Genomic DNA, 22802 nt, shown 5'->3' on the forward strand with positions numbered 1-22802 from the left:
ATATCTGACAACTCAATACTCAAATTAGTCTTCATTCACCAAATACAAGTCACAGTTAAATGCGAAGTTTCTTCTTTTAGCTCTATTACATCTAATTAAAAAGCTGGATCTGAGAATGATCTTGTACCTGTGTTGCCATCTCCACTCTCCATAGATGGTTTACTGGTTTCTGACGGATTGTTCATTCTTGAGTCTGCAATAAATCAGAAGAGAATAGGTTTTGAAAACACTGGGGATGTGGTTAGGGAGGCAAAATTGTGGCAAAGGAAAAGGTCAAGAATATTGACTATTGTTACAGTCCTACAGTTCAAGGAGAGATGGTATCAACATTAAAACATTGCAAACTATAATAAAATTTTATCTGAAAGAAATTAAGGATTCCCTTAATTCTGAAGTGATCCACAAATAAATTGTCTTTCTAAAGAACCTTAAGATTCTTCCAAGAGAAATAACAGAAATCTAACCTGCAAAAAAAATTATAATAGAGAGTATAATATAAAAAAGAGGAAAAATGTTTTATAATATGAAGCATAAAGTATATTAAATAAACAAAGTTGGGGCAGGGAGGAGGAGAGAAGTACCTCACAAAGTAAAATATGTTATTCCCAAATAAAGTTTCTTTTTTCGTAAGTAAAGATATTCATTAATTGTAACCTAAATAATCTACTGGTAATCTTGATTACAGACTGGACAATACCTCAACCTAACAGAATAAAATGAAAACATGTCTAAGAAAAATATCTCCATATTTACTCCCCACCCCCTCCCCCAAAACAAACTAAACATGTGTCAAAGTGAGAATATATCAAATTCATACCTCAATCATAAACCAGTACAAGAAGCTGGACTACAAGGCACAACAGATACATCTAATAATTGCAAAATTAAATCATAACCACACCCAGCTAAAAATTATACTGCCTTGATATCCTAAATGAATGCTTTCATAGTAATACGTTTTCATCAAGCAATATTAAGTATCCTAGAAGATATGCAAGAGCAAAGACAAGAACAAGTCTGCTTTTCTTCTACCTCTTCTAAAGGGTAAAAACTATACATTTAATATGTATCTTATTCTACTTCTCCTGTGAACTCAAACTTAGCATATTTATAATCAAAGAAGTTTACTATCAAGCAAGTTCTACCTTTTCCCTCAATGGGTTAAGAACCATTTAACTGTAATTATTAGCAGAGAATAATACTTAAACTATATATTATATTCAATTTCTTGACTGAAGAGCCCATTTTGTCATCTGCTTAAATGTTTAACTAGAAAATCAAAACAATCGTTAGTAGTCCCAACCATGTTGTCCATGGTTACTTTATCCACATGCATAACTGATGAGAAAGAATCAAGAATCCTTCTCTCATAAATTTCATTTCTCACCTGGAAGCTGTGTAATAGCTTTTTAAATACAGCTTTTGAAACAAATGCTTGCCTTATGGGCTTAAGCAGCTCTATCATATATTTGTTTTGTTCTTCACATGTTCAAAGGGTTCAAATTTGTATGTCTGTGGTCATAAATGAGGGTAGTTCTATAACTTCCTTCCCCCTACAGAAAAATTTAAATATCATCTGAAAGCATACTAAGGTTTGAAAGGAACAGGTGTACAGCTTAGTAAACATCAGCTTTCTGAATGACTTAACCAAAATTTTATGAAAGTCAACAAAAACCACAACAAATGTAATAGAATACACCATTAAGCATACATGCTGCTCAATGCTTCCTTTAGAATGTATTTTAAAAGAAAATGGGAAAAAATGATGAAGTAGTTAACATTCATCAGAAGGGTAACAATGTTTTCCACATACCATAAAAACAAAGCTGTAGGCATAATTCTCAACAAGTCATGACCTGTACAACTCATATCCTGATTTCCACATCTAAAAATTAAAAATTATGTCACAGGTATTCTATGTGAATCTTCTATGCATTTTCTATTAAACTGTCAAGAGTTTAATACACATACACAAAAATAAATAAAACCAAATCCTGATTAACTGTACAACTATGAATGTTGTACATTGGAATGGAATGGAAGAATGTTTAAATGATATTTACTGTGAACTGAAAATTACAGATATAATGTCTAATTCTAAAATATAATGCTAAAAATATTTCAGAAAGGTACTTTCCTTTCCTTTCTTGAGTTCCCAACTTAGTAGATGTAAAAGAATAAATACAAGTAAGTTCTTTTTTTTTGATATGTGAAGTTTGTTTTTTCTCTCTGGGCACACTGAACTGACTGTATGAGTCTAACACACAGTCTACAGGTTGCTTTTGGATTGAATTCTTGACATCAGTTTGTTATTTTAGTCATTAACCCTTTTAAATAGTGATTTTTATCATGCTGTACAAGTATCAGTACTACCCTGGGTTTAGGCCATGCCTTCCAGCTAAAAATTCAAACGTTTTCAGAACTATCATTTTATTTTATCCTGAGCTACTGTGATGGTGATGGGGGGCAGCCTCAATTTTTCAAGCAGGAAAAATTACCTACAGGAAAAAGAAATCATTTGTAGCGGTTTTAAAACTAAGATATCAGAGACCTGGAGTTCTTATCATCACCTGGAGAGGTGACCAGAGTAACCCAAAGAGGTTTCAACAATTTTGCATACAAACAGAAAAAACTCAACACAAAATATGGCCACCATGGTCACAGTAAGTCTAAAAACCAAAATGCCTCAATCTATTTTAAATCTTAATCGCCAAAGAGAGTTTATATATTCAAGCCACACATCCCCCTCCCCAAATCTTGTTGTTCTATAGGAAAAACTCTAAAAACAGGCTTTCCAGCACTTAAAAATTGTTTCCTGAAGAACAGAAGTTGATTTTTTAAAAATAAAAAAGGCTAGTATTAGCCAAAATTTGAAAACAGTTAACAGTTTCTAAAATTTGGAAATTGATCAACAGTCCTATTGCAGTAACCATTCCAATTACCTTCTGCATTAGCATTTATGGGAACAACTATGCACTATGGCTCCATCTTATTTTTCACTAGGCATTTTTTATATAAGACATTCACATTCGGTATGCAAAACTTTTTTTATTAATATGTACATATTATTTAGGTACACTTTATACCGTCTTTCAGATTTAGAACTACATGAAATGCTCTCAATAGAAATTTCCAAAAAGCAAAAATGTCCTCCATTCAAGTTGAACTCTAAATCCACACTATTTACTGAAAATATCCTCTGAACCAGAAGAGCTAGTGGTAGGGAGGGACCTACTGCAAATTCAAGCAGGCTTGTGCTTTGCAAATGCTTTCCTCCTTCCCAGCTCAATCCACTTCTCCCCCCTCCCCCGAGTTGGTTGCATATGCGATTAAGCATTTATGCATAGTCAACTCCACACACGCTATTTCCATATTAAAGCTTATAAGAAAGAACCGTGCTGGTACCCACCTAGAACATAGTCACTGCAGTCCAGCATTGCTGTGAAATCTTCTAGAGGTTCAGACAGTCCAAAGCAAGGAAGAAACAGGTAGCGGTATGGGGTAGGGGAAAGAAGGTACTATTATTTCTAACAAATCTACACTATACTCTTAAAAGAACAAGGGTGGGAGGTGGAAAGTGGATTGGGGGAGAAGCGAAATACAACTTCAGTTACACCATAGCAATCTTCAACTGAATAAGGAAACTTCAGTTGCTCAGAGGAGTTTTAGTCTCTCCTACCAGCTAGGACTGACATTGTCAAGGCAACTGAAGCATGAAAAGTTCCTCTTTTTGTAATAAAATAGAAACAAAGATTGCAGCTGGCAGTTTCCATAATGAAGCTTAATCAGTATGCGCGTGATTAGGGCCTTATGCAAATCTCTCCTCGTTAGCACAGCAGCCAGTACTTTGAAGTCCACGAACAATTCATTTACAGAATACACTGAAAGCACCCCCTGCATAATTTAAATCATTGCATAAATATTTATCAGTCCATTTGCATATTAATTGGCAGTGCATGAAGGGAAAAATTATCTCCTGAGTGCCAGCATAATAATTAGGAGGATAAAATGAGATTTCTTCCAATGGCCTGGCTTCTTGGACCTAACTTGAGATAGTACCGGGGGAGAAGGGAGGGACAGGAGACAGAGTTCTGTTAAAATGCCACTGAAATGACACGTACAAATTAGAAACAACTCTACAGACTTAAGCACCTTTAATCTTATTCCTGCTGGCAACAATGACTTCAGTAATAAGGGGATTTGCAAAAAGCTTTCTACACAATCCAAATAATCCCAAGGAAACAATTAGCAAGGTAGAAGCAGAACATAGGGCTGTCAAGATGGTGCTAGCCTACTGATAGAGAATTTTCCAAATATTAACATACACTGTCAGGTGAAAGTCCTACTTTAAAACGAGGCACCAGTATAAATCCAGAAGCAGTGTAGGATCTATAAAATTATCTTCCAGAGTATGAAAATTCATTATCTACAAATCCTTTTATACTACCAAATTAACCAAATAGATTAGTTGAATGCCACATATCATATAGTATCCTTCCCCCATCAAAATCAATCTAAAGTGTACGACAGTCTGTTATTTACAATATCAATCATCAAAAAATGGGTCATGTAAATTGTAGAATTAGTATTTTCAAGTAAATTTCACTTAATGTATATGAATCTATAGACTTAGAATACTTACAAAAGAATATATTTATTTAAAGTGAATTTACAAGGTAAAACATCAACCCCAAATTTTTTAGGCATTACCATATGACAACATTCCAATGTTATCATCATAGACAATTCAGAAGGTTTATAAAAACCCATGAAATAGGCATTATTACCCCCCTTTTAAAATAAGGAAACTGAGGCACAGAGAGCTGAAGTACTTTATCTAATGTCACACTAATAATCTGGAGTCAGGATTTAAAACCAGATTTTGCTGACATTAAAATTTGAGCTCTTGGCTACTATTATACATATGGACAAGTTATACAGTTAAGGAACTGGTAGGCATGGGGGGCTTGAATCAAGCAGCAGTAAGGAAGTGTAGTAAGTGTAGTAAGGAAGCCAATAATTGGTGACAACAATTTTGTGTTTAAAAGTCAAGTGTGTATGGATACAAGGAAGAGTGCACTAGACTTGAGAGTTCTCAAGGGTATTATTCCATTAACAATTGCTTTTATTTAAAACTAATCTTCAAGCATGCCAAGTGTCTGATTTTTTTAAAATATGTATGTACCTTTTCCCAACATTAAGGATGAAATTAAATTCAACATGCATATGAGGAAATGAAAGACAACATTTCTATAAGGGACCTTCAAAAGATTTCCCCGCAAGTCAATAACTTTGCTAGGAACAGAACCAAAAACCTTTAACTTTTAGATCAGCACTCTATTTATACTGTTAGTTTTTCTATGTTTTACAGAACCACAAAATCCATATAAGGAGAGGGTTTGGGGGAGAAATTTAACAATGACGTGTATTACCCATGAGACTTTCCCTCTTTGAACCTTCCTTTTCTCATCAGTAAAATGATACTATCTTTTTCATGAGGTTGCTGTGAGGATCAATGTGCTTGTGCTTCTCAGACTAGACCCTGGACTGCAGCATGAGGTAGTTGTGCCAGGGAAGACATCAAGACACATGGTAAACATGGTGCATCCTTTAAGAACATTGATTTTATTCAATAATGAATCATAATACTTTTTAGTAAAACAATCAAGAATATATTATGGAACAGAATACAAAATTCAAATGAGTTTTTTTTTTAAAGTTTTAATTAATTAATTAATTTATTTATTTATTTATGGCTGTGTTGGGTCTTCGTTTCTGTGTGAGGGCTTTCTCTAGTTGTGGCAAGTGGGGGCCACTCTTCATCGCGGTGCGCAGGCATCTCGTTATCACGGCCTCTCCTGTTGCGGAGCACAGGCTCCAGACGCGCAGGCTCAGTAATTGTGGCTCACGGGCCTAGTTGCTCCGTGGCATGTGGGATCTTCCCAGACCAGGGCTCGAACCCGTGTCCCCTGCATTGGCAGGCAGATTCTCAACCACTGCGGCACCAGGGAAGCCCCTCAAATGAGTTTTTAAGGTAGAATGTATTGGATTATACAGCTTCTACTTGGTGGGAAAATATGAGAAGAAATGATGAATGTGAGTAAATGTTTCTTTCCTTCCTCTTCTGCCTTCATAAAATTTTACATTTATTGCCTGCATTTATCATAGAATCTCTCTGCATCTTACCATCTACCTTTTCGTACTGCATGCAGTAATACCTCTAAACTACCTTTCTTATGCCAATTAGGCCTTTCATACATTAGTTAAGGATGACTTATAGCGACAGCCAGACAATCACTGCCAACTAAGGAGTATTTGCTGGAAGGTACCTTGCAGGTCAGGACTTCAGTAGTATAATAATCCTCCTCCCCCTCAGGCCAAGAGAGTTCCACAGGGTCTCTGCACGGCAGGCCTATATAGCTCACCAACTCACATAGGTTACTATGCAAAGTGGGACCTCCTTCCCCTCTGCTGCACAACTCACTATCTTCACTGCAGGAAGAGGGAGAGGGGCAAAAGAAGGAGGCAGCACTGAGATGCAGCTATCCAGAGGGACAGGAAGCTGACTCGGTCACAGTGGTGGGGGTGAGAAACTCCCCTCCTGCCACTCTTGATCTAGATACTTTGTGCATTCTAGAAGGCAGGCTTAAATACTAGAAGTTTGTCCAGGCCTTCTACAGTTGGACTGGGAGAGGGATGGCCACCATTTCTCACCTACAGTCCCTTAACCGTGGAACAGCTGATCTGAAAGAGGGAAAGAGCTTTTCCCACAAAGTCTCAAATGTTCACCTCATTTGGTCCTCTGTCTGAAATACCAGATTAAAACTTAACCTAAAAAGAATACCCTTTTTAAAAAGGAAAACCATTTCTGGGAAGTTTGTAGGATTGTTATTCACACTTCAGCATGAATTAATCCAATTAAATTGCTTTCCTTTAAGACCTAGTTTAGGAGTTGATTAGTGAGGTAATGGTTGTTTCCATTGGAAAAGAGGCCAATAAACTCTTTTTTTAAAAAAAATTTACTTTTTTTTGAAGTATGGTTGATTTACAGTGTTTCAGATGTACAGCAAAATGATTCAGATATATATATATCTTTTTCAGATTCTTTTCCGTTAAAGGTTATTACAAGACATTGATTATAGTTCCCTGTGCTATACAGTATATCCTTGTTGTTTACCTATTTTATACATAGTAGTGTGTATATGCCAATCCCAAATTTCCAATTTATCTCCCTCCCCCATCTCCCTTGGTAACCATAAGTTTGTTTTCTATGTCTGTGAGTCTATTTCTGTTTCGTAAATAAGTTCATCTATAGAATTTTTTAAGTTTCCACATATAAATGATATATGATATTTGTCTTTCTCTGTCTGATTTACTTCACTTAATATGATAATCTCTAGGTCCATCCATGTTGCTACAGATGGCATTAGTTCATTCTTTTTAATGGCTGAGTAATATACCACTGTGTATATATATCACATCTTCTTTATCTATTCTGCTATGAACATTGAGGTGCACGTACCTTTTTGAGTTAAGAGTTTTCTCCGGATATATGCCCAGGAATGGGATTGCAGGATCATATGGTAACCCTATTTTTAGTTCTGAAAGGAATCTCCATACTTTTCCCCATAATGGCTGTACCAATTTACACTCCCACCAACAGTGTAGGAGGGTTCCTTTTTCTCCACACCCTCTCCAGCATTTATTATTTGTAGACTTATTTCTGATGGCCATTTTGATTGGCATATGTGAATGATGCCCCCTAAGGCTGCAATACAGGGATTTCAGTGCTTTAAAAAAAAAAAAAAAAAAAAAACCCAAAATGGAATGTCTATCATTTACTAAAAATTTAGATGGGCAAATACCAAGAAAGAATTTACTTTATCAATTTGGCTATTAAGCACTGTCAAATAACAAGAGATCTGAAGGATAATCTTATTTCATAAAAAGTAAACTGAGGCCTAGAGAATGACTCTTAGGTGACACAGCTATTAAGCAGCAGAGAAAGTGGGGGTGGGGGGTATATAATAAGAAAGTATGAGAGGAAAATAAGTATAATAAAATGTGCTGAAACTCTTACCACATGACACAGAGATCTGTAGTTGTTGGTCAATTAAAAAGGTCAACTTAAATATAAAACCATTTATACATACCTTAAACATTTCATTTTAACACAAAGCACAAAAATATACATTCATTCACCAACCTTTTGATGTTGGACTAAAGCCTTTGCTTTAAGTTTGGATCCACTAATTTGAATTTCCTCTTCTTTCTAGGATAAATCATGCCCTTAATACACACTCTAATATTTCCAGTTTCAATTTCTTTGGCTTTGTTTTTCAAGCTTATCACATTTTCACATTTTACGTATGTGTATAAAATAAATATTAAAAACTCAAGGAAAATTTCATGAAACAATGCTCCTTCCTAGGTGCAATGCACTCTGATTATGTTCTAATATATTTCTTTTTTTTTTTAAATTGATTTAAACCTACTAAAGTGATTCCATGACCCATGGACTGAAAAACTGCTTAAAAGACACGTGAAGCAATCTGAGTACAGAATCTTTTTCCTTCTTACTTACTTTTTTGTTTTTTAAATAATAATTTATCCCTGATATTTTACAGCTCCCTTGGTCACATCTAATTCAGCAGTATTTTTTTTACTTATTACCCTTTATCAAATCTTTTCAAAGCATTCAACTTAAGTTTTCACAGAAACATCACTTCTCTTTCCCTTGATTTATATAATAATTATTTAAATTGTGTGATTAAAATAAGTATAAACCAGCATGAAAAGGCTTGAGAGCACAAACGTGTAAATGACTCCTGATACCCATACAACTCCAGCAGCAGCAGCAGATATGCACAGACATACTAATGAGTAAGCATTCAGCATGCTGTAGTGGAATCATCAGTATGTTTCAAGCAAGAATTCTCATGGCATCAGTTAATTGGATCAGTCATTTAAGAGGTGGTTTGTTAAGAAAGCTACCACACTAGAAAGCAGCTAGTATTAAGTGGCTCATGCTCTGGTGTCTTCCTTAACCTGTGCTATCTTATTTTTCTACAGCCATGCCATAGCTCATTTCCTGCTCAGTCCAACACTCTGGCATCTTTTCAGTAAACATAGCAACATTACAAAATCCAATCCTGAATTGCTTAGCTGTAAAAGCTTAAATCTTGTGTAGCTCTACTAAAGTTTTACCACTACACTAAACTTTTCTGTCTAGTCTATCTTATCATCCTGTTTCTTTACTTCTGTAACTGTCTTTTATTTGTTCTAATGTAAAGAGTTTTGCAAAGTCATTTATTTCATGTATGAACACATTCAACAAGTATTTACTAAGTGCTGCCAGACACCAGGATAGGAATTGGGCCTACAATGCTGAGCCACAGAATGCTTACAATTCAATAGTAGACAGAAATATTAAGCAATCATCTAAATACAGAATTACAAAGTGTGAAAATTCCATGGAAGAAAAGATCAGGTGACAACACGGCTTTAACACAGGCCTATAATTTGGCTTGACATCCTTGGCTACTATTAGAGTTCTCTAACTTTAAGAAATGGAATGTGACTTTTTCTCTGATTCCATTTACTAAAACCATGAAAAACAGGCTTTGTTTTATTTAAAACCACATGCTGCTTTGTTTACTGTCATTCATCCTTTGAACTACTTTGTTTCACTTCTGATATTGGTAATTTGTGCCTTATCTCTTTTTATCTCTCTCTTACTCCCAGGTTTCATAAATTTGTGTGAAAATACAGGTAACAAGTATCCCAAAGTTCTACATGAGATACGAAATCTAAAGATATACTCCTTCACTAAACTAATTAAAATGTTCTTCAGACTAATCAGATGTTATTAATATCTCTTACTATTAACAGTACAGTGGCAGTCATTCCATAAACATTTACTAACTCTCAATCTGTCTGAAATACCGTTCCCTCCCTATATCAACTAGTGAAAAGTCTATCTATCCTATAAAGACAGGCTCAAAAGTTATGACCACAGATCTTCATTCCCCTCACTGTCAAGTAACTATTTGTTTCACTGAAATCCTATAGCAATGATAATATCCCTCTCTTTTGTTTTTAACTTTCTACTTTGAAATAGTTAGAAATTCATAGGAATTTATAGACAGGTCTCACGCACTCTTCATCCAGTTTCCCCCACTGGTTACATCTTATATAACTAACAGTACAGTACAACTAACAGTACAAATCCAGGAAACTGCTATAGAGCATATGTAAAGTTCTATGTTATTTTACTGTCACGTGTGTAGATTCATGTAACCACCACTGCAATCAAAATACAGAACTATTTTGTCACAAAGAATTCCCTGCTGCTACCCCACTATAGGCATATCCACTCCTCTCCCTCTGGCTATTCCTAATCCTTGACAATCACTCATCTGCCATCCATTTTTATAATTTTGTCATTTTGGGATTATACAAATGGAATCATACAGTATATGACCATTTGAGGTTGGCATTTTTTACTCACCATAATGCCCTTAAGACCCCTCCAAGTTATTCTGTGTGTCAACAGTTTATTCCTTTTCATTGCTGAACAGAGTAGTGCATGGTATGGATGTACCATAGTTTGTCTAACTATTCACCAATTAAGGGACTTTTTGGTTGCTTCCAGTTTGGGGTCATTACAAATAAAGCTGCTATAAACATTCATAAATGGCATGTACACAGGATCACAAGCTCCACCCTGGGAGAAAGTATTTGCAAAAGACGTATCTGACTCTCATCTATAATATACAAAGCACATTCACGTACATATTTTTATGTGGACATAAATTTTTTTTTCTCTGGGATAAATGCACAGAAGTGAGACTGCTTGGTCATATGACAAGTATATATTTAGTTTTAAAGAAAATTCCAAATATTTTCCAGAATGTCTGTACCATTTGACATTCTCAAAACAATGTATGAGAAATCCAGTTTTTCTAAATCTACACCAGCATTTGGTAGTGTCATAACCTTTTATTTTAGCTGTTTTAATAGGTATGTAGTGATATCTCATGGTGGTCTTAATCTGCATTTCCTCAATGGCTTATGGACCATCTTTTTATATGCTTATTTACCATTCATATATCCTCTTCAGTGACATGTCTATTCTTTCTTGAATTTTTTTAGAAATGCAAAAATCTCTCTCTCTTTTTTTTTGGCTGCACTACGTGGCTTGTGGGATTTTAGTTTCCCGACCAGGAATTGAACCCAGGCCCTCGGCAGTGAGAGCATGGAGTCCTAACCACTGGACCTCCAGGGAATTCCACCCAAATCTCTATTTTCTAATGGATTGGTTTTTTTCGGGTTCAGTTTTGAGAGTTCTTCATACACTGTAGATAATAATCTTTTATCAGATATGTGCTTTGCAACTGTTTTTCCTCATTGTGGAGCTTGACTCTTCATCCTTTTAGCAGAGTTTTGCACAGAGAAAAACTTTTTAATTTTGATAAAGTCCAGTTTATCAATTTTTTTCTTTTATGGACTGTGCTCCTGGTGTCATGATTAAGCACTTTTCACCAAGCCCTACATCCTGAAAATTTTCTTCTGTTTTTATCCTAGTGTGAGGTTTAGGTTAAAGGTTCTTCCCCCACCTCTCCCCAAATCATTTGTCAAAAAGACTATTCTTCCTCCACTGAATTGCTTTTGTACGTTAGTCACAAATCCATTGGCTGTACTTGTGTCGATATTTCTGGGTTTTCTATTCTATTCCATTGATCAATGTGTCAATGCCTCTACTGATAAAGCCCTGAGGTTTAATTCCTACAGCTATATAAAAAGTCTTGAAATTAAAGACTGATTCTTCCCCCTTTATTTTTCTTTTTCAAAATTTTGTTAGCTATTCTAATTAGCCTGCATTCCTGTATTAATTTGAGAATAATCTTATCTATTAAAATCTTAACAGAATTAACAGATAGATGCTACTATATATAAAATAGGTAAGGAACAAGGACAATATCTTGTAATAAACTATAATGGAAAAGAATCTAAAAAAGAATACATATATATATATATCACTTTGCTGTACACCCAAAACTAACAACATTGTACATCAGTATTTCAATCAAAAAAACAAAAGAATCTTAGGGGCATTTTGAGAGGAACTGCATTAAACCTGTATATCAGTTGGGGAAGAATTTATCTTTCCTATGTTGAATCTCCTAATCCATGAACACAGTACATCTCTCCATTTCCGTATATCTTCCTTGATTTCTCCCATCAGCATTTTGTAGTTTTCAGCATAAAAGTCCTGAACATGTTCTGTTGGATCTAAAATTAAGTATTTTTTTTTTTTAGTCATTCTTTTAGGGTAAGGCTGCTAGAAACAAATTCTCTTTGTTTTCCTCCATCTAAGAATGTCTTGATTTCTCCTTCATTCCTGAAGAATATTTTTCCCAGATATAGAATTTGAGGTTTTGAGCTCTTTCTGTACTTGAAAAATGTTACCCCGCTGTCTCCCAGCCTCCATGGTTTCTGATAAGAAATCCATTATCATTGGAATGTTTTTTCCCCATACGTAAGGTGTCATTTCTCTCTCACTATTTTCAAGATTTTTCCTTTAAGTTTACGTAAGTTTTATGATGTGTCTTACAGATTTCTTCAGGTTTATCTTGTTTGGAATTTGCTCAGCTTCTTGGATGTGTAGGTTTATGTCTTCTGCCAAGTTTGGCAAGTTTTCATCCATTATTTCAAGTACTTCTTGGCCCCGCCTGCTTTCCCCTCTCCTTCTCTTACTCTTGTTGTAGTCTTTTTTTTGTCATAATCCTATAGGTACCTGAGGCTCTGTTCATTTATTTGTTCAATTTCTCCTTCTTGTTCAGATTGGGTAATTTCTACTGTTCTATCTTACAGATCACTCTGTCCTCTCCATTCTGCTGTAAGCCTACCCAGTGAGTTTTTTATTTCAGTTACTACGGTTTTCAATTCTAAAATTTCCATTTAGTTCTTTTTTTTTTTAATATAAATTTATTTATTTATTTTTGGCTGTGTTGGGTCTTCATTGCTGCGTGCAGGCTTTCTCTGGTTGCGGCGAGCAGTGGCTACTCTTCCTTGTGGTGCACGGGCTTCTCATTGGGCAGCTTCTCTTGTTGCGGGGCACGGGCTCTAGGATGTGTGGGCTTCAGTAGTTGTGGCTCGCGGGCTCTAGAGCGCAGGCTCAGTAGTTGTGGTGCGCGGGCTTAGCTGCTCTGTGGCATGTGGGATCTTCCTGGAACAGGGATCAAACCTGTGTCCCCTGCATTGGCAGGCAGATTCTTAACCACTGCGCCACCAAGGAAGTTCCTCTGTTTAGTTCTTTATATTTTCTGTTTCTTTAATGAGGCTTTCTGCTTTTTCACTGAGACTTTATATTTTGTTTTTTATTTCTCTCCTTTTACTGCTTTGGTGAAGAAATTAGTAGTGGAAGTGCTTTAAAAAATTATGGGAATATGTGAAAAAGAAACAGAAACCAGCCTGAAATGTCTCCCATGGACAGACTTTTGGACAATCTGAACAAAGTAAATAAAAATAATAATGAATTATAACCATTACTCATAGGAATTCATGAGTCCATGCTGATATAAATAAATAAACAGGGAGAAGAGAACGTTCTTCCTTACAGTAGAATGTCAAGAAAATTAACATTTGGAAACCATCATAGCAGTAAGTCCAGTCAAGAAACAACTGATACTAAATCTAGTGGGCAAAAATTTGATGACAAAAATTTACAGTTTGCCCACAAAATATATATTAATTACAAAGGGAAGAAGTGTAACTTGCAGTAAAGAAGCTTGGTAAACATCACCTTAATCGAGTGATCAAAGTTAATATCACTAGTCAGGGGATAAACCAAAATTGTGCAACCCTCCCCCCCCCCCCAAAATGAGAACACAACTTCACTTCTGTGATATTCCTGCCACAGACACATAACCTGAGGAAGTATCACATAGCCCCAATTCAAACACATTCCACAAAATGTATTCTTCCAAAGTGTCACAGTGCTGAAAATCAAGGAAAGACTAAGAAACTATTCCAGATAAAAGAATACTAAAGAGACAACATGACAACTAAATGCAATGCATGATCCTGGATTGGATTCTTTTGCTATGAAGGGCATTTCTGAGATAACAAGAAAAATTTGAATATGGTTATGGATTAGTTGATAGTAATGTATTATTGTAAATTTCTTGAGTTTATGTTTGTATCATGACTATGTAGAAGAATGTCCTTATTTGTAGGAATTATACACTGAAGTATTTGGAAGTGATGGACCATCAAGTCTGAGACCTACTCTCAAAAGGTTCAGGGAAAAAGTTACTTGTACTATTGTGCAACTTTTCTAAAAGTCTAAAATAATTTTAAAAGAAAGATTTAGCAAAGAAAAAAGGGAAAAAGAAAAGAGATCAACAAACTACCATACACTGTTTTATTATCCTAGTGGAGTGTTGCTCTCCCCACTCCTCAGAAATCTCTGATCAAAAGATGCGTATTAACACTGGCAACACTATAATTCTTACAGGATTGTGAAATGTATAGATAACCTAGCATCAGAGTGCACTTGAAACCAATTAAACAGTATTCTGATGGACATCTCAAAATATGAAGGAGTCTACATTCTAAAGCTCTACATTAAATTAATGGAAGTTCAGTAAAATTTATACTCAGATCTAAGCACTGAGTACTGAACAACTTTCCACAGTTGGTGTCGTATCACTTATTTATTATCCAAAGAAAGAAAGAGCTTGAAATCCATTACAACCAAAAACTCTATTAAATATTTTAGAAACTCAGTTAATTTTAAATAAAATCTACCCAGGCATAAGAAAATATTAGAAAATGCATTTTAAATGTGGTATCATAGATATATTGTCATGTTCTTTTAAAACTACTATTTTAGGGGCACTACAATGTGTTATGTCTAAACTTCCTACTTAGGAGACCCTGAGCAAAGGATGCCACATCTGTTATGGGTTGAACTGTGTCTCGCCCAAGATGTTAAAGGCGAATACCCAGGATCTGTGAATGTGACCTTATTTGGAAACAGGGTCTTCAGAGATGATCAAGTTAAGATGAGGTCATTAGGATGAGCCCCAGTCCAATACTATTGCTGTCTTTACAAAAAAGGAAAATTTGAACACAGAGACAGATACATACAGAGGGCAGACAAGAAGAGAGGCATGGAACAGATTCTCCTTCACAACCTTTAGAAGGAACCAACATTGCCAACACCTTAATCTTGAATTTTTAGCCTCCAGAACTATGAAACAATAAATTGCCGTTGTTTAAGCCACCTGGTTTGTGGTATTTTGTTACAGCATCCCTAGGAAACTTAACACAACATTTGAACCTTAATTTTCTCATTTGAAAAATGGGAATGATTATGCTATCTCCCAAGGCTGTTCTTAAAATTAAAATGAGAATATTAGTTATTTTGAAAATAATCAGGAATTATAAAAATAACTGTATTATTCTAATATCTTGATAAATATTCAATAAATACTACTCAAGATTTTTCTCCTGTTATAACAAGAAATTTTAAGTGATGCTTTTGAACATTTCCATGTTTTTTAACTGAGTTTTAATCCATAGGCCGGAAAATTATCTTTACTGTACATGGTAAGAACAGTTTTATTAATGTTTGAATTAGCTGAACATGGCTGAAGTAGAATTTGGTTTCCTTTTTCTTCTTTTTTCTCATGTTTTAATCTTTAAATAACATTTCTTAAGAAGTATGAGTTTTCTCTTTTGAAAACTTTCTTAAAACTTTTTTAAAAACTTTTTTTTTTGAGATATGATTCACATACAAAAAGCCATACATATTTAATGTATATACAACTTTAATGTATACAAACTAGATAAGTTTGGAGATAAATATACATCTGTGAGACTACAACTAAAGCCATAAACTTATTCATCACCTTTAAAAGTTTCCTTTGTGTCCCCCGCCCCGTTTTTTAATTAAAAATTTTTTTGTGTGGGGCAAGAGCACGTAACTAAGATCTACCCTCTTAGCAAATTTTAAAATATATAATACAGTACTGTTAACTACAGTCTTCTGAAAACTTAAAATCTAACTACCCGCCCCCCGCCCCAAGAAAAAAAACCCACTAATGCGCCCCTCTGGCCACATAAGCACTATACAGCAATCCCAGGCAGTTGTGATTCAGAGCACTGGAAACAATCAACAGCATGATTGTTTGGCCAAAAGTGGAGGACAAAAGAATATGAAGGGTTTAACAAGCTGACAATCCAAACAAAAAGCAAGACATAAATTTGTGCATAATGCTTTCTTCTCTTTGCTCTACTTCCTGTACCGCTGTACTTTTCCATATATTAAAAATGAAAGCATGCATGTGTATAGCATATGCCCAACAGAGTAGGAATTCAACAAATGTTTGCTGCCCCAGCCCTACTTCACCTCCTTCCCTTCTACTCAGAGGATGATGAGTAGTTTCAAGTAATACTTAGGGTAGTTAATAACTTTGTAATCTCATCATAATGTCACTGTATCAATAAATTTCATACCACCTTCACAAGTTCCAGTTAGTTAGAAAGAATTTAACTAAAAAAATAAAATTTGTCAATGTATCTCACCTTTTATAAAGCTCTAACACATGACCATCTAGAACAGAAAGGTACCAGAAAATCTACTTTACATTATTTCTCATTTTGAATAGTAGAGATTAAAATGCATATAAATTACAATTCTTTGGTATAAGATCTCCACATTACCAGGAATAAAACAGTTATGTGACATGGGCTACTAAAAAATGTACTTTTTTATATCTCACTGTCTACATTCTGTGCATCCCCACCCTCTTTAGGCCAGGCAGGTTGTGGTGGTAATTTAATGAAAGATCCCTGGGGAAAGGTGAATTTCAAGGGATAAGTCAGGTTTTAAGGCAAAGATTCTCCTGGTTTGGGAAAACTCAGGTACTCAAGATATTTTACTAAAGAAGAGGAATTTTCTTTATACTTTCATCATTACATCTTCATTTAAGATAATCAGCTTTTGTTTATCCCAAAGCCAACCAGACACTTGAAATGTCTTAATTTCTGACTAATACTCTTTGCTGTAACATCAAAATTTTTTCATTAAGGGAGTCAACTAATTTTGAAAGGTCTGTTTTAAAAATATTTTAGGAAAATAATCATTGTTTGATGATCAACTATAATAAGTAAAAACACTGGAGAGACAAATGTTCAGTCTCACTAAATATACCTCTAGACTTGCTCAAAGTAGTTTAGTTTAAACATGTATTTATAATATACAAATATTATATACTTTTTGAGGGGGTATAAAACTTACACCTTGAAATTACATTATAAAATAGCTAATATGATTTCTATAGCTAAAATCATTACAGAGGAAAGACACGGTTTTATGGTTTCTCTTCACTACCTCAGTATGTCTCTAAAGTGCTCAGATTTTTGAATGGGTGAATTAAGAGAGGAAATAATTCCATAATCAGTATCAGTTAACAAGGGATAGGTTGGATTTACGATTAAATTTTAATTCCAAAAATAAACAGACTGCATAGTTTAGTCATAGGCTTTGACATCAGAGAAAACTGTGTTTAAACTCCAGTTATAGAATTCTAAAATTCTAAACTATATGACCCTTCCTAAGCCTCAGTTTCCTCATCTGTAAAACAGGTACAACCATACTCCCAAGGGTTCTCCTCAGATTTGAACAAAATGTATCCAAAAGCTTCAATGGCCCCTAGTAGTTAATTAATGGTTGTTAATATTATTTTTAATAGATAAAATATTTTACGTAGAATAAATAAAACCATTTCTTCTTTGCTGTTGCTACAGGAACATATTCAGTTACACAAAAGGAAAATCCATATGAAATGTCACTATGGTTTGTTTATTCCCTTAGGCATGTTAATTTATATTTAAGGTACTTAAAAAAATGAGAATTTTAAAAAGGCATGAGACTAGGAGTCTAGATTCTGATCTCAGCTCTACACTGGCTAAGGAAGCACTGAACTTCCTTAAACAAGTTCCTTCATCATTGGTAAAATATAGGTTATAATATTTTGATTATAGATTAATTTTATAAAACTATTATTTACAAAGAACTTCTATTAAACTACCACATAGGAATTATTGCTAATGTTATATTATCACGATAAAGATGATACTTAACATGCACCCTATTTGCATTAATTTCACAACTTTTTCAAAAGAAACCAGAGCCTAATCTAAGTATTAGGGCAATTCTAAACTATTTTCCATTGAGGGCTAGGGCACAGGCATTCTAAGCATAACTCAATTATATCAATAAATATCAAACAAATTTCAGAGTTAAAAATGAAATATATATATTTAAGTCATTTTTATAGTCATTCCACAAAATTAAAGGCAATCATCATAACACCTGGATTTATCAGAGGCCACTAAATTAATAGCTTTTATTAGCAGAAAATATTTACCAGGTATAGAAAGACTGCATTCTTTCTTTGAATTGATTCATTGAAAACTGAGAGTAGTTTGGTAATTAAAAAGGCAGGAAAGCTCTTCTTACTTTTCCAGTCTATGAATACAAAAAGAGAAAAAGGCAAGACTGAGTAAGTTGTATAAAATAACCTAACACTTTAAGTGGGAACAATTACAAACGGTGGAGAACGCTGGATTACCCATCAAGGTATGGTTAGCTGCCTAAACATAAAGTGATTAGAGGCAGGCAGCTCTCTTGTGTCTACTTCCTCATCTACAAAATGGAGTTACTAGCACCTGCCCTTACTTCAGAAACGTGGAGGTAAATCAGAAAGTTCTTGGAACATGTATTATAAGGGGGTGGTCTTTCATGAAGCTAGATAAAAAAGCCTACTTAGTATTTTCTTTAAAGGGTATATTTCATTAACTTAACAAAAGACCCCAAAATCCAACACTAACCTCCCTCCAAATTTACAAGTATCTATTTCAACTGGCTATACCCACACACATAGATGATAGACATAAATGAATATAGATTGCTATCACTGTATTCTGGAAAAAGGTGCAAGATTACATTTTGTCTTTGAAAAATGAGAAAGATCAATACTTGGCACACACAGGTGTGTAAATTTACCATCACTGGTTGACCATGACATTCTTTGCCATGAGGCCTCAGAACCCTAATAGTAGGTTCAAGCAGCCAGCCTTAACAGATGAAGAGGAGATGGTACATGCACTGACTCTTATTTGCCAACTACCTCTACTACATAGCTTTGTTTGAATTAGTACAACTAATCAGTAATTGGTATAAATTAGTATAACTGATCGAGTAGTATAACATTAATGAAAACCATCTAAGTTTTATATAACTGTACTCAGTACTCATGTTAACTAGATCATATAATTTTTTTTCTATACATTCTGTGATGTTCCCAACTACTTCATGAAACTTTGAACCAAAGCTTAGTTAAGTTCAATGGTGCAAACAAAATCAAATATGTAAATAGTTGAAACTACCTTCTTAAAAAGGAGTTATTTTTGTGAGAGAAGGGGCTTATAGTAGCTCATAATACTTGAAAATAGAGATCAACATTAAAATTCTGCCACCATTCTCCAACAGTGGTCAAAAATTTACTAAGACATTTTATTATGTTATACAACTGAAAAGAAACTGAATTTTTTCTCTCTCTTGAAAAAAAAGTCTGATCTATATGTACTTTAACTTCTTTAAAAGAATTTTAAAATTGTTAAGTTGTAAGAGGATATACCTAAAACAAAAAGCAAAACAAAACAGAAACACATGGACAATTAAATACACAAAACAAATATAAACTTCAGCACACCCACCAAACTCCTCCAGAGCAGGAACTATAATGAATAAGGAAAACCCACCTACCCTTCCTCCTTTAGACCAATGTGATGGTTACAAACTGACAAGCTCTTTCTGGCTGTCCACTGGCACATCTACAGACCTCTTATTCTTTTGAAATGTCCCCAACTTAAATTGGATGCAAATAAGCCAGGTGTGGTCCCTACAAAAGTAATCCTGCTAGTCCCTACTGAGTTTCCATAGAAACATGCACAGCTGGCAATGGCAAAGAGGTTGCGTACTGGCCTCAAGACTAGCATAAAAAGTTTCAATACTCATTGAATGAAATAACAATTATGGTATCTTAGTAAAGAACAAATACAAAAACAACAACAACAACAAAAATCCCATCTTTGCTTGAAACATTAAGCAAAATAATGGAAAGTATTTTCTTCTAGTCCAAAAGTGGCTTTCAGCCTAGCAGCAGCTGTTAATCTGTCTGTGAAAAGTTACAATTACCAATGGCAACCATTCTTTTACCAAATAAATATATTTTATGAGAGTATTCCCTGTAGGTCACTTAATGTAATAACCAACATCCAGAGAGAAACAATATAAAGTCTAATCTAAACAGTAGTAAATACCGTGTATCTTTTCCTTAAATAAATTCAGTATGACTCTTCACTGGTTTTACTAAAAATAAATGTTTTTACAGCAGTGATTCTCAAAGGGCAATACCTAGATCAGCATCATCAGGAAAATTATTGGAAATGTAAATTCTTGGTCCCCTATCCCAGACCTACTGAATCAGAAACTCTGGGCATGGGAGGTCTAGCAATCTGCGTTTTCACAAACCCTCTAGAAGATTCTGATACATGCTAAAGTTTGAGAACCACTGATTTACAGTGCCAAATTTCAGAGGAGGCTGAAATATGAAATAGAAAATGCAATGCTTTATCTGACCCTTTGGAACTAAGTAAGGCATAGTAACAAATGTAAAGGAAAACTCACTGGCCTCCTGAATTAAGTCTCTTTGCTAGTATCTCACTGTCTAAAAGATATGCAGAAATTAACAGTGGTACATCATGTCTGTCTTTCCTACACATGCCAAGCACAAAAGGAAAATCAGAAGTGTCTGTTCCTCATTACTCAAGGAGAGGAGGAGCCTTGCATGTAAGACTCAATCCACTGCCATTCCCAGCCCATTACCAATCACAACCCATTTCCAATCACTGAGGTCTTCAGACACAGGGCAGCAAACCTAACCATTTATTACATTATAATAAAAGAGAGATATCTTTTTTTCAAGACATCAAACATGTATGTAGGGATGAGCCTGAAGTTTGAGTCATAAATTTTAACCTTCCTCACTACAGTTGGCCCTCCATGTCTGTGGGTTCTGCATCCACGGATTCAACCAACCAACGTAGATCGAAAATATTAAAAAAAAAATTTAGAAAGCTCCAAAAAGCAAAACCTGGCAACTACTGACAGGGCATTTGTATTATATTTACAACTATTTATGCAGCATTTACATTGTATTAGGTATTATAATTAATCAAAAGATGATTTAAAATATTATATCAGAGGATGTGTGTAGGCTATATGCAAATACTATGTCATCTTATACAAGGGACTTGAGCACCCTTGGGTTTTGGTATCCACAAGGGTCCTGAAACCAATCCCCCCAGTGCCAAGGGATGACTGTACTTGTAAAAAAATTTTTTAAGAAACATACATGGATGCAGTTCTTCCTTAGTATCTAACATATTGGATAGTTCATGTACTACAAAATACTCTTTTCATTTTTCTATTAACTTCTGTATAACCATTTATAATTCCTTCCCTATTTCCTTTAAGACAATGGGCAGCACTTCAAAAAAAAACCCAGCCCAGGTAGTGACATTAAAGTGATCAGAGAGATATATAATGGAGAAAAACCACTGGGTAAATCAAATATTCCATATGTCATTAGAATCAATGAATTCAAGCCAACTGAATAGTTTTCTGAAGGTCATAATTTAAACTAAATTGTTAAATACCTTCAGTATTATACCTGCAGAATGTACTTTAAAAATCATATTTTAAGTAAGTTGAAGACTGGTCACAATTTACAAAAAAAAAAAAAAAAAGCAGGAAATTCAAAGGAGAGTGTTTATTTACTTATTCCCAGGATTATTCTGTAATCTGTTTTGTGATAAGAAATATGATTAAACTTACTCAAAGGTCAGATTCTTGACTTTACGAACAAGGCAGGAAGCAGAAATGAATATACATTTGACTTGTTTTCTCCTGCTTGTTATTTTCTTTTCTTAAATTCAAACCTCAATTTCTAAGCTTAACGTATTTCCAGCAGTCTCTATTCTTTTGGAAAAAGAAATATAAAGAAAACAAATCCTAAGGTCATCACTATTGTCATATAATTTTTAAAAAATTCTACATCAAAGCAGCAAAATACAGAATAAACTTAAGTAGGAAACTGATTCACAGGCTCCTCTTTCTCTTTGCTAAATATTGGTGTTCCTTGAGGCCCATCCTTGGTCCACTTCTCACTACACCAGTGGCTGCCAAAGTATTGTCTTTGTGCCACTAGTGGGCCAGAACTGATCCAATAATGCCAATTTCATTGACTTTGATGTTTGACTGTGGGCTACATACTAGTGGTGCATGCTGGTTGCCATTCCAACTCTCCCACGTGGATAAGGGCAATGATAATCAGCTCAAGGGAAAGACCTGAATGCTTGAGTCCCCCTAGTTAGTGACTCGTTCAGGAATGAACTGTATCCCAGAAGTTTACTCAATTCTGGCTGATGAAATCAAGGAAAGAGCTGGTGAACTTTTATGGGATAGTTACTCTCACTCTGAATACAGACAGTAAGCGGGGACTCTCCTTTCTTTGGACACGAACAAGGAAGCATATTTTCCTGGCTGCTGCTGGAAGTTGTTTTGCAACCATAAGGGAAAGAACCTGAGGGCACAGCAACACAAAGAGCCCAGTTCTACCATCCTTGAAGCTTCTGATCTCTTAATCTTGTGAGCCAAGTCA

At 34.8% G+C, this 22802-nt stretch overlaps 1 protein-coding gene across 8 annotated transcripts in view; it reads right to left on the minus strand.

The window, feature by feature from the left end:
- The window catches only part of POU2F1 (POU class 2 homeobox 1), a 171705-nt gene that overhangs the window by 79183 nt on the left and 69720 nt on the right, over positions 1-22802 (minus strand). For 4 of the 8 annotated variants that reach the window (XM_082437646.1, XM_082437642.1, XM_082437647.1 and 1 more), the window contains exon 2: positions 128-193. In XM_082437646.1, the coding sequence (XP_082293772.1) occupies positions 128-193 (66 nt within the window). Of the gene's footprint in view, positions 1-127; positions 194-3409; positions 5705-18443; positions 22070-22802 lie in introns of those variants that run through there. The other 4 variants (XM_082437644.1, XM_082437645.1, XM_082437643.1 and 1 more) reach the window with 3 other exon arrangements.

This window comes from Balaenoptera physalus (assembly GCF_965194825.1).
Source record: "Balaenoptera physalus genome assembly, chromosome: 1".
NCBI classification, from domain to species: Eukaryota; Metazoa; Chordata; class Mammalia; order Artiodactyla; family Balaenopteridae; genus Balaenoptera; species Balaenoptera physalus.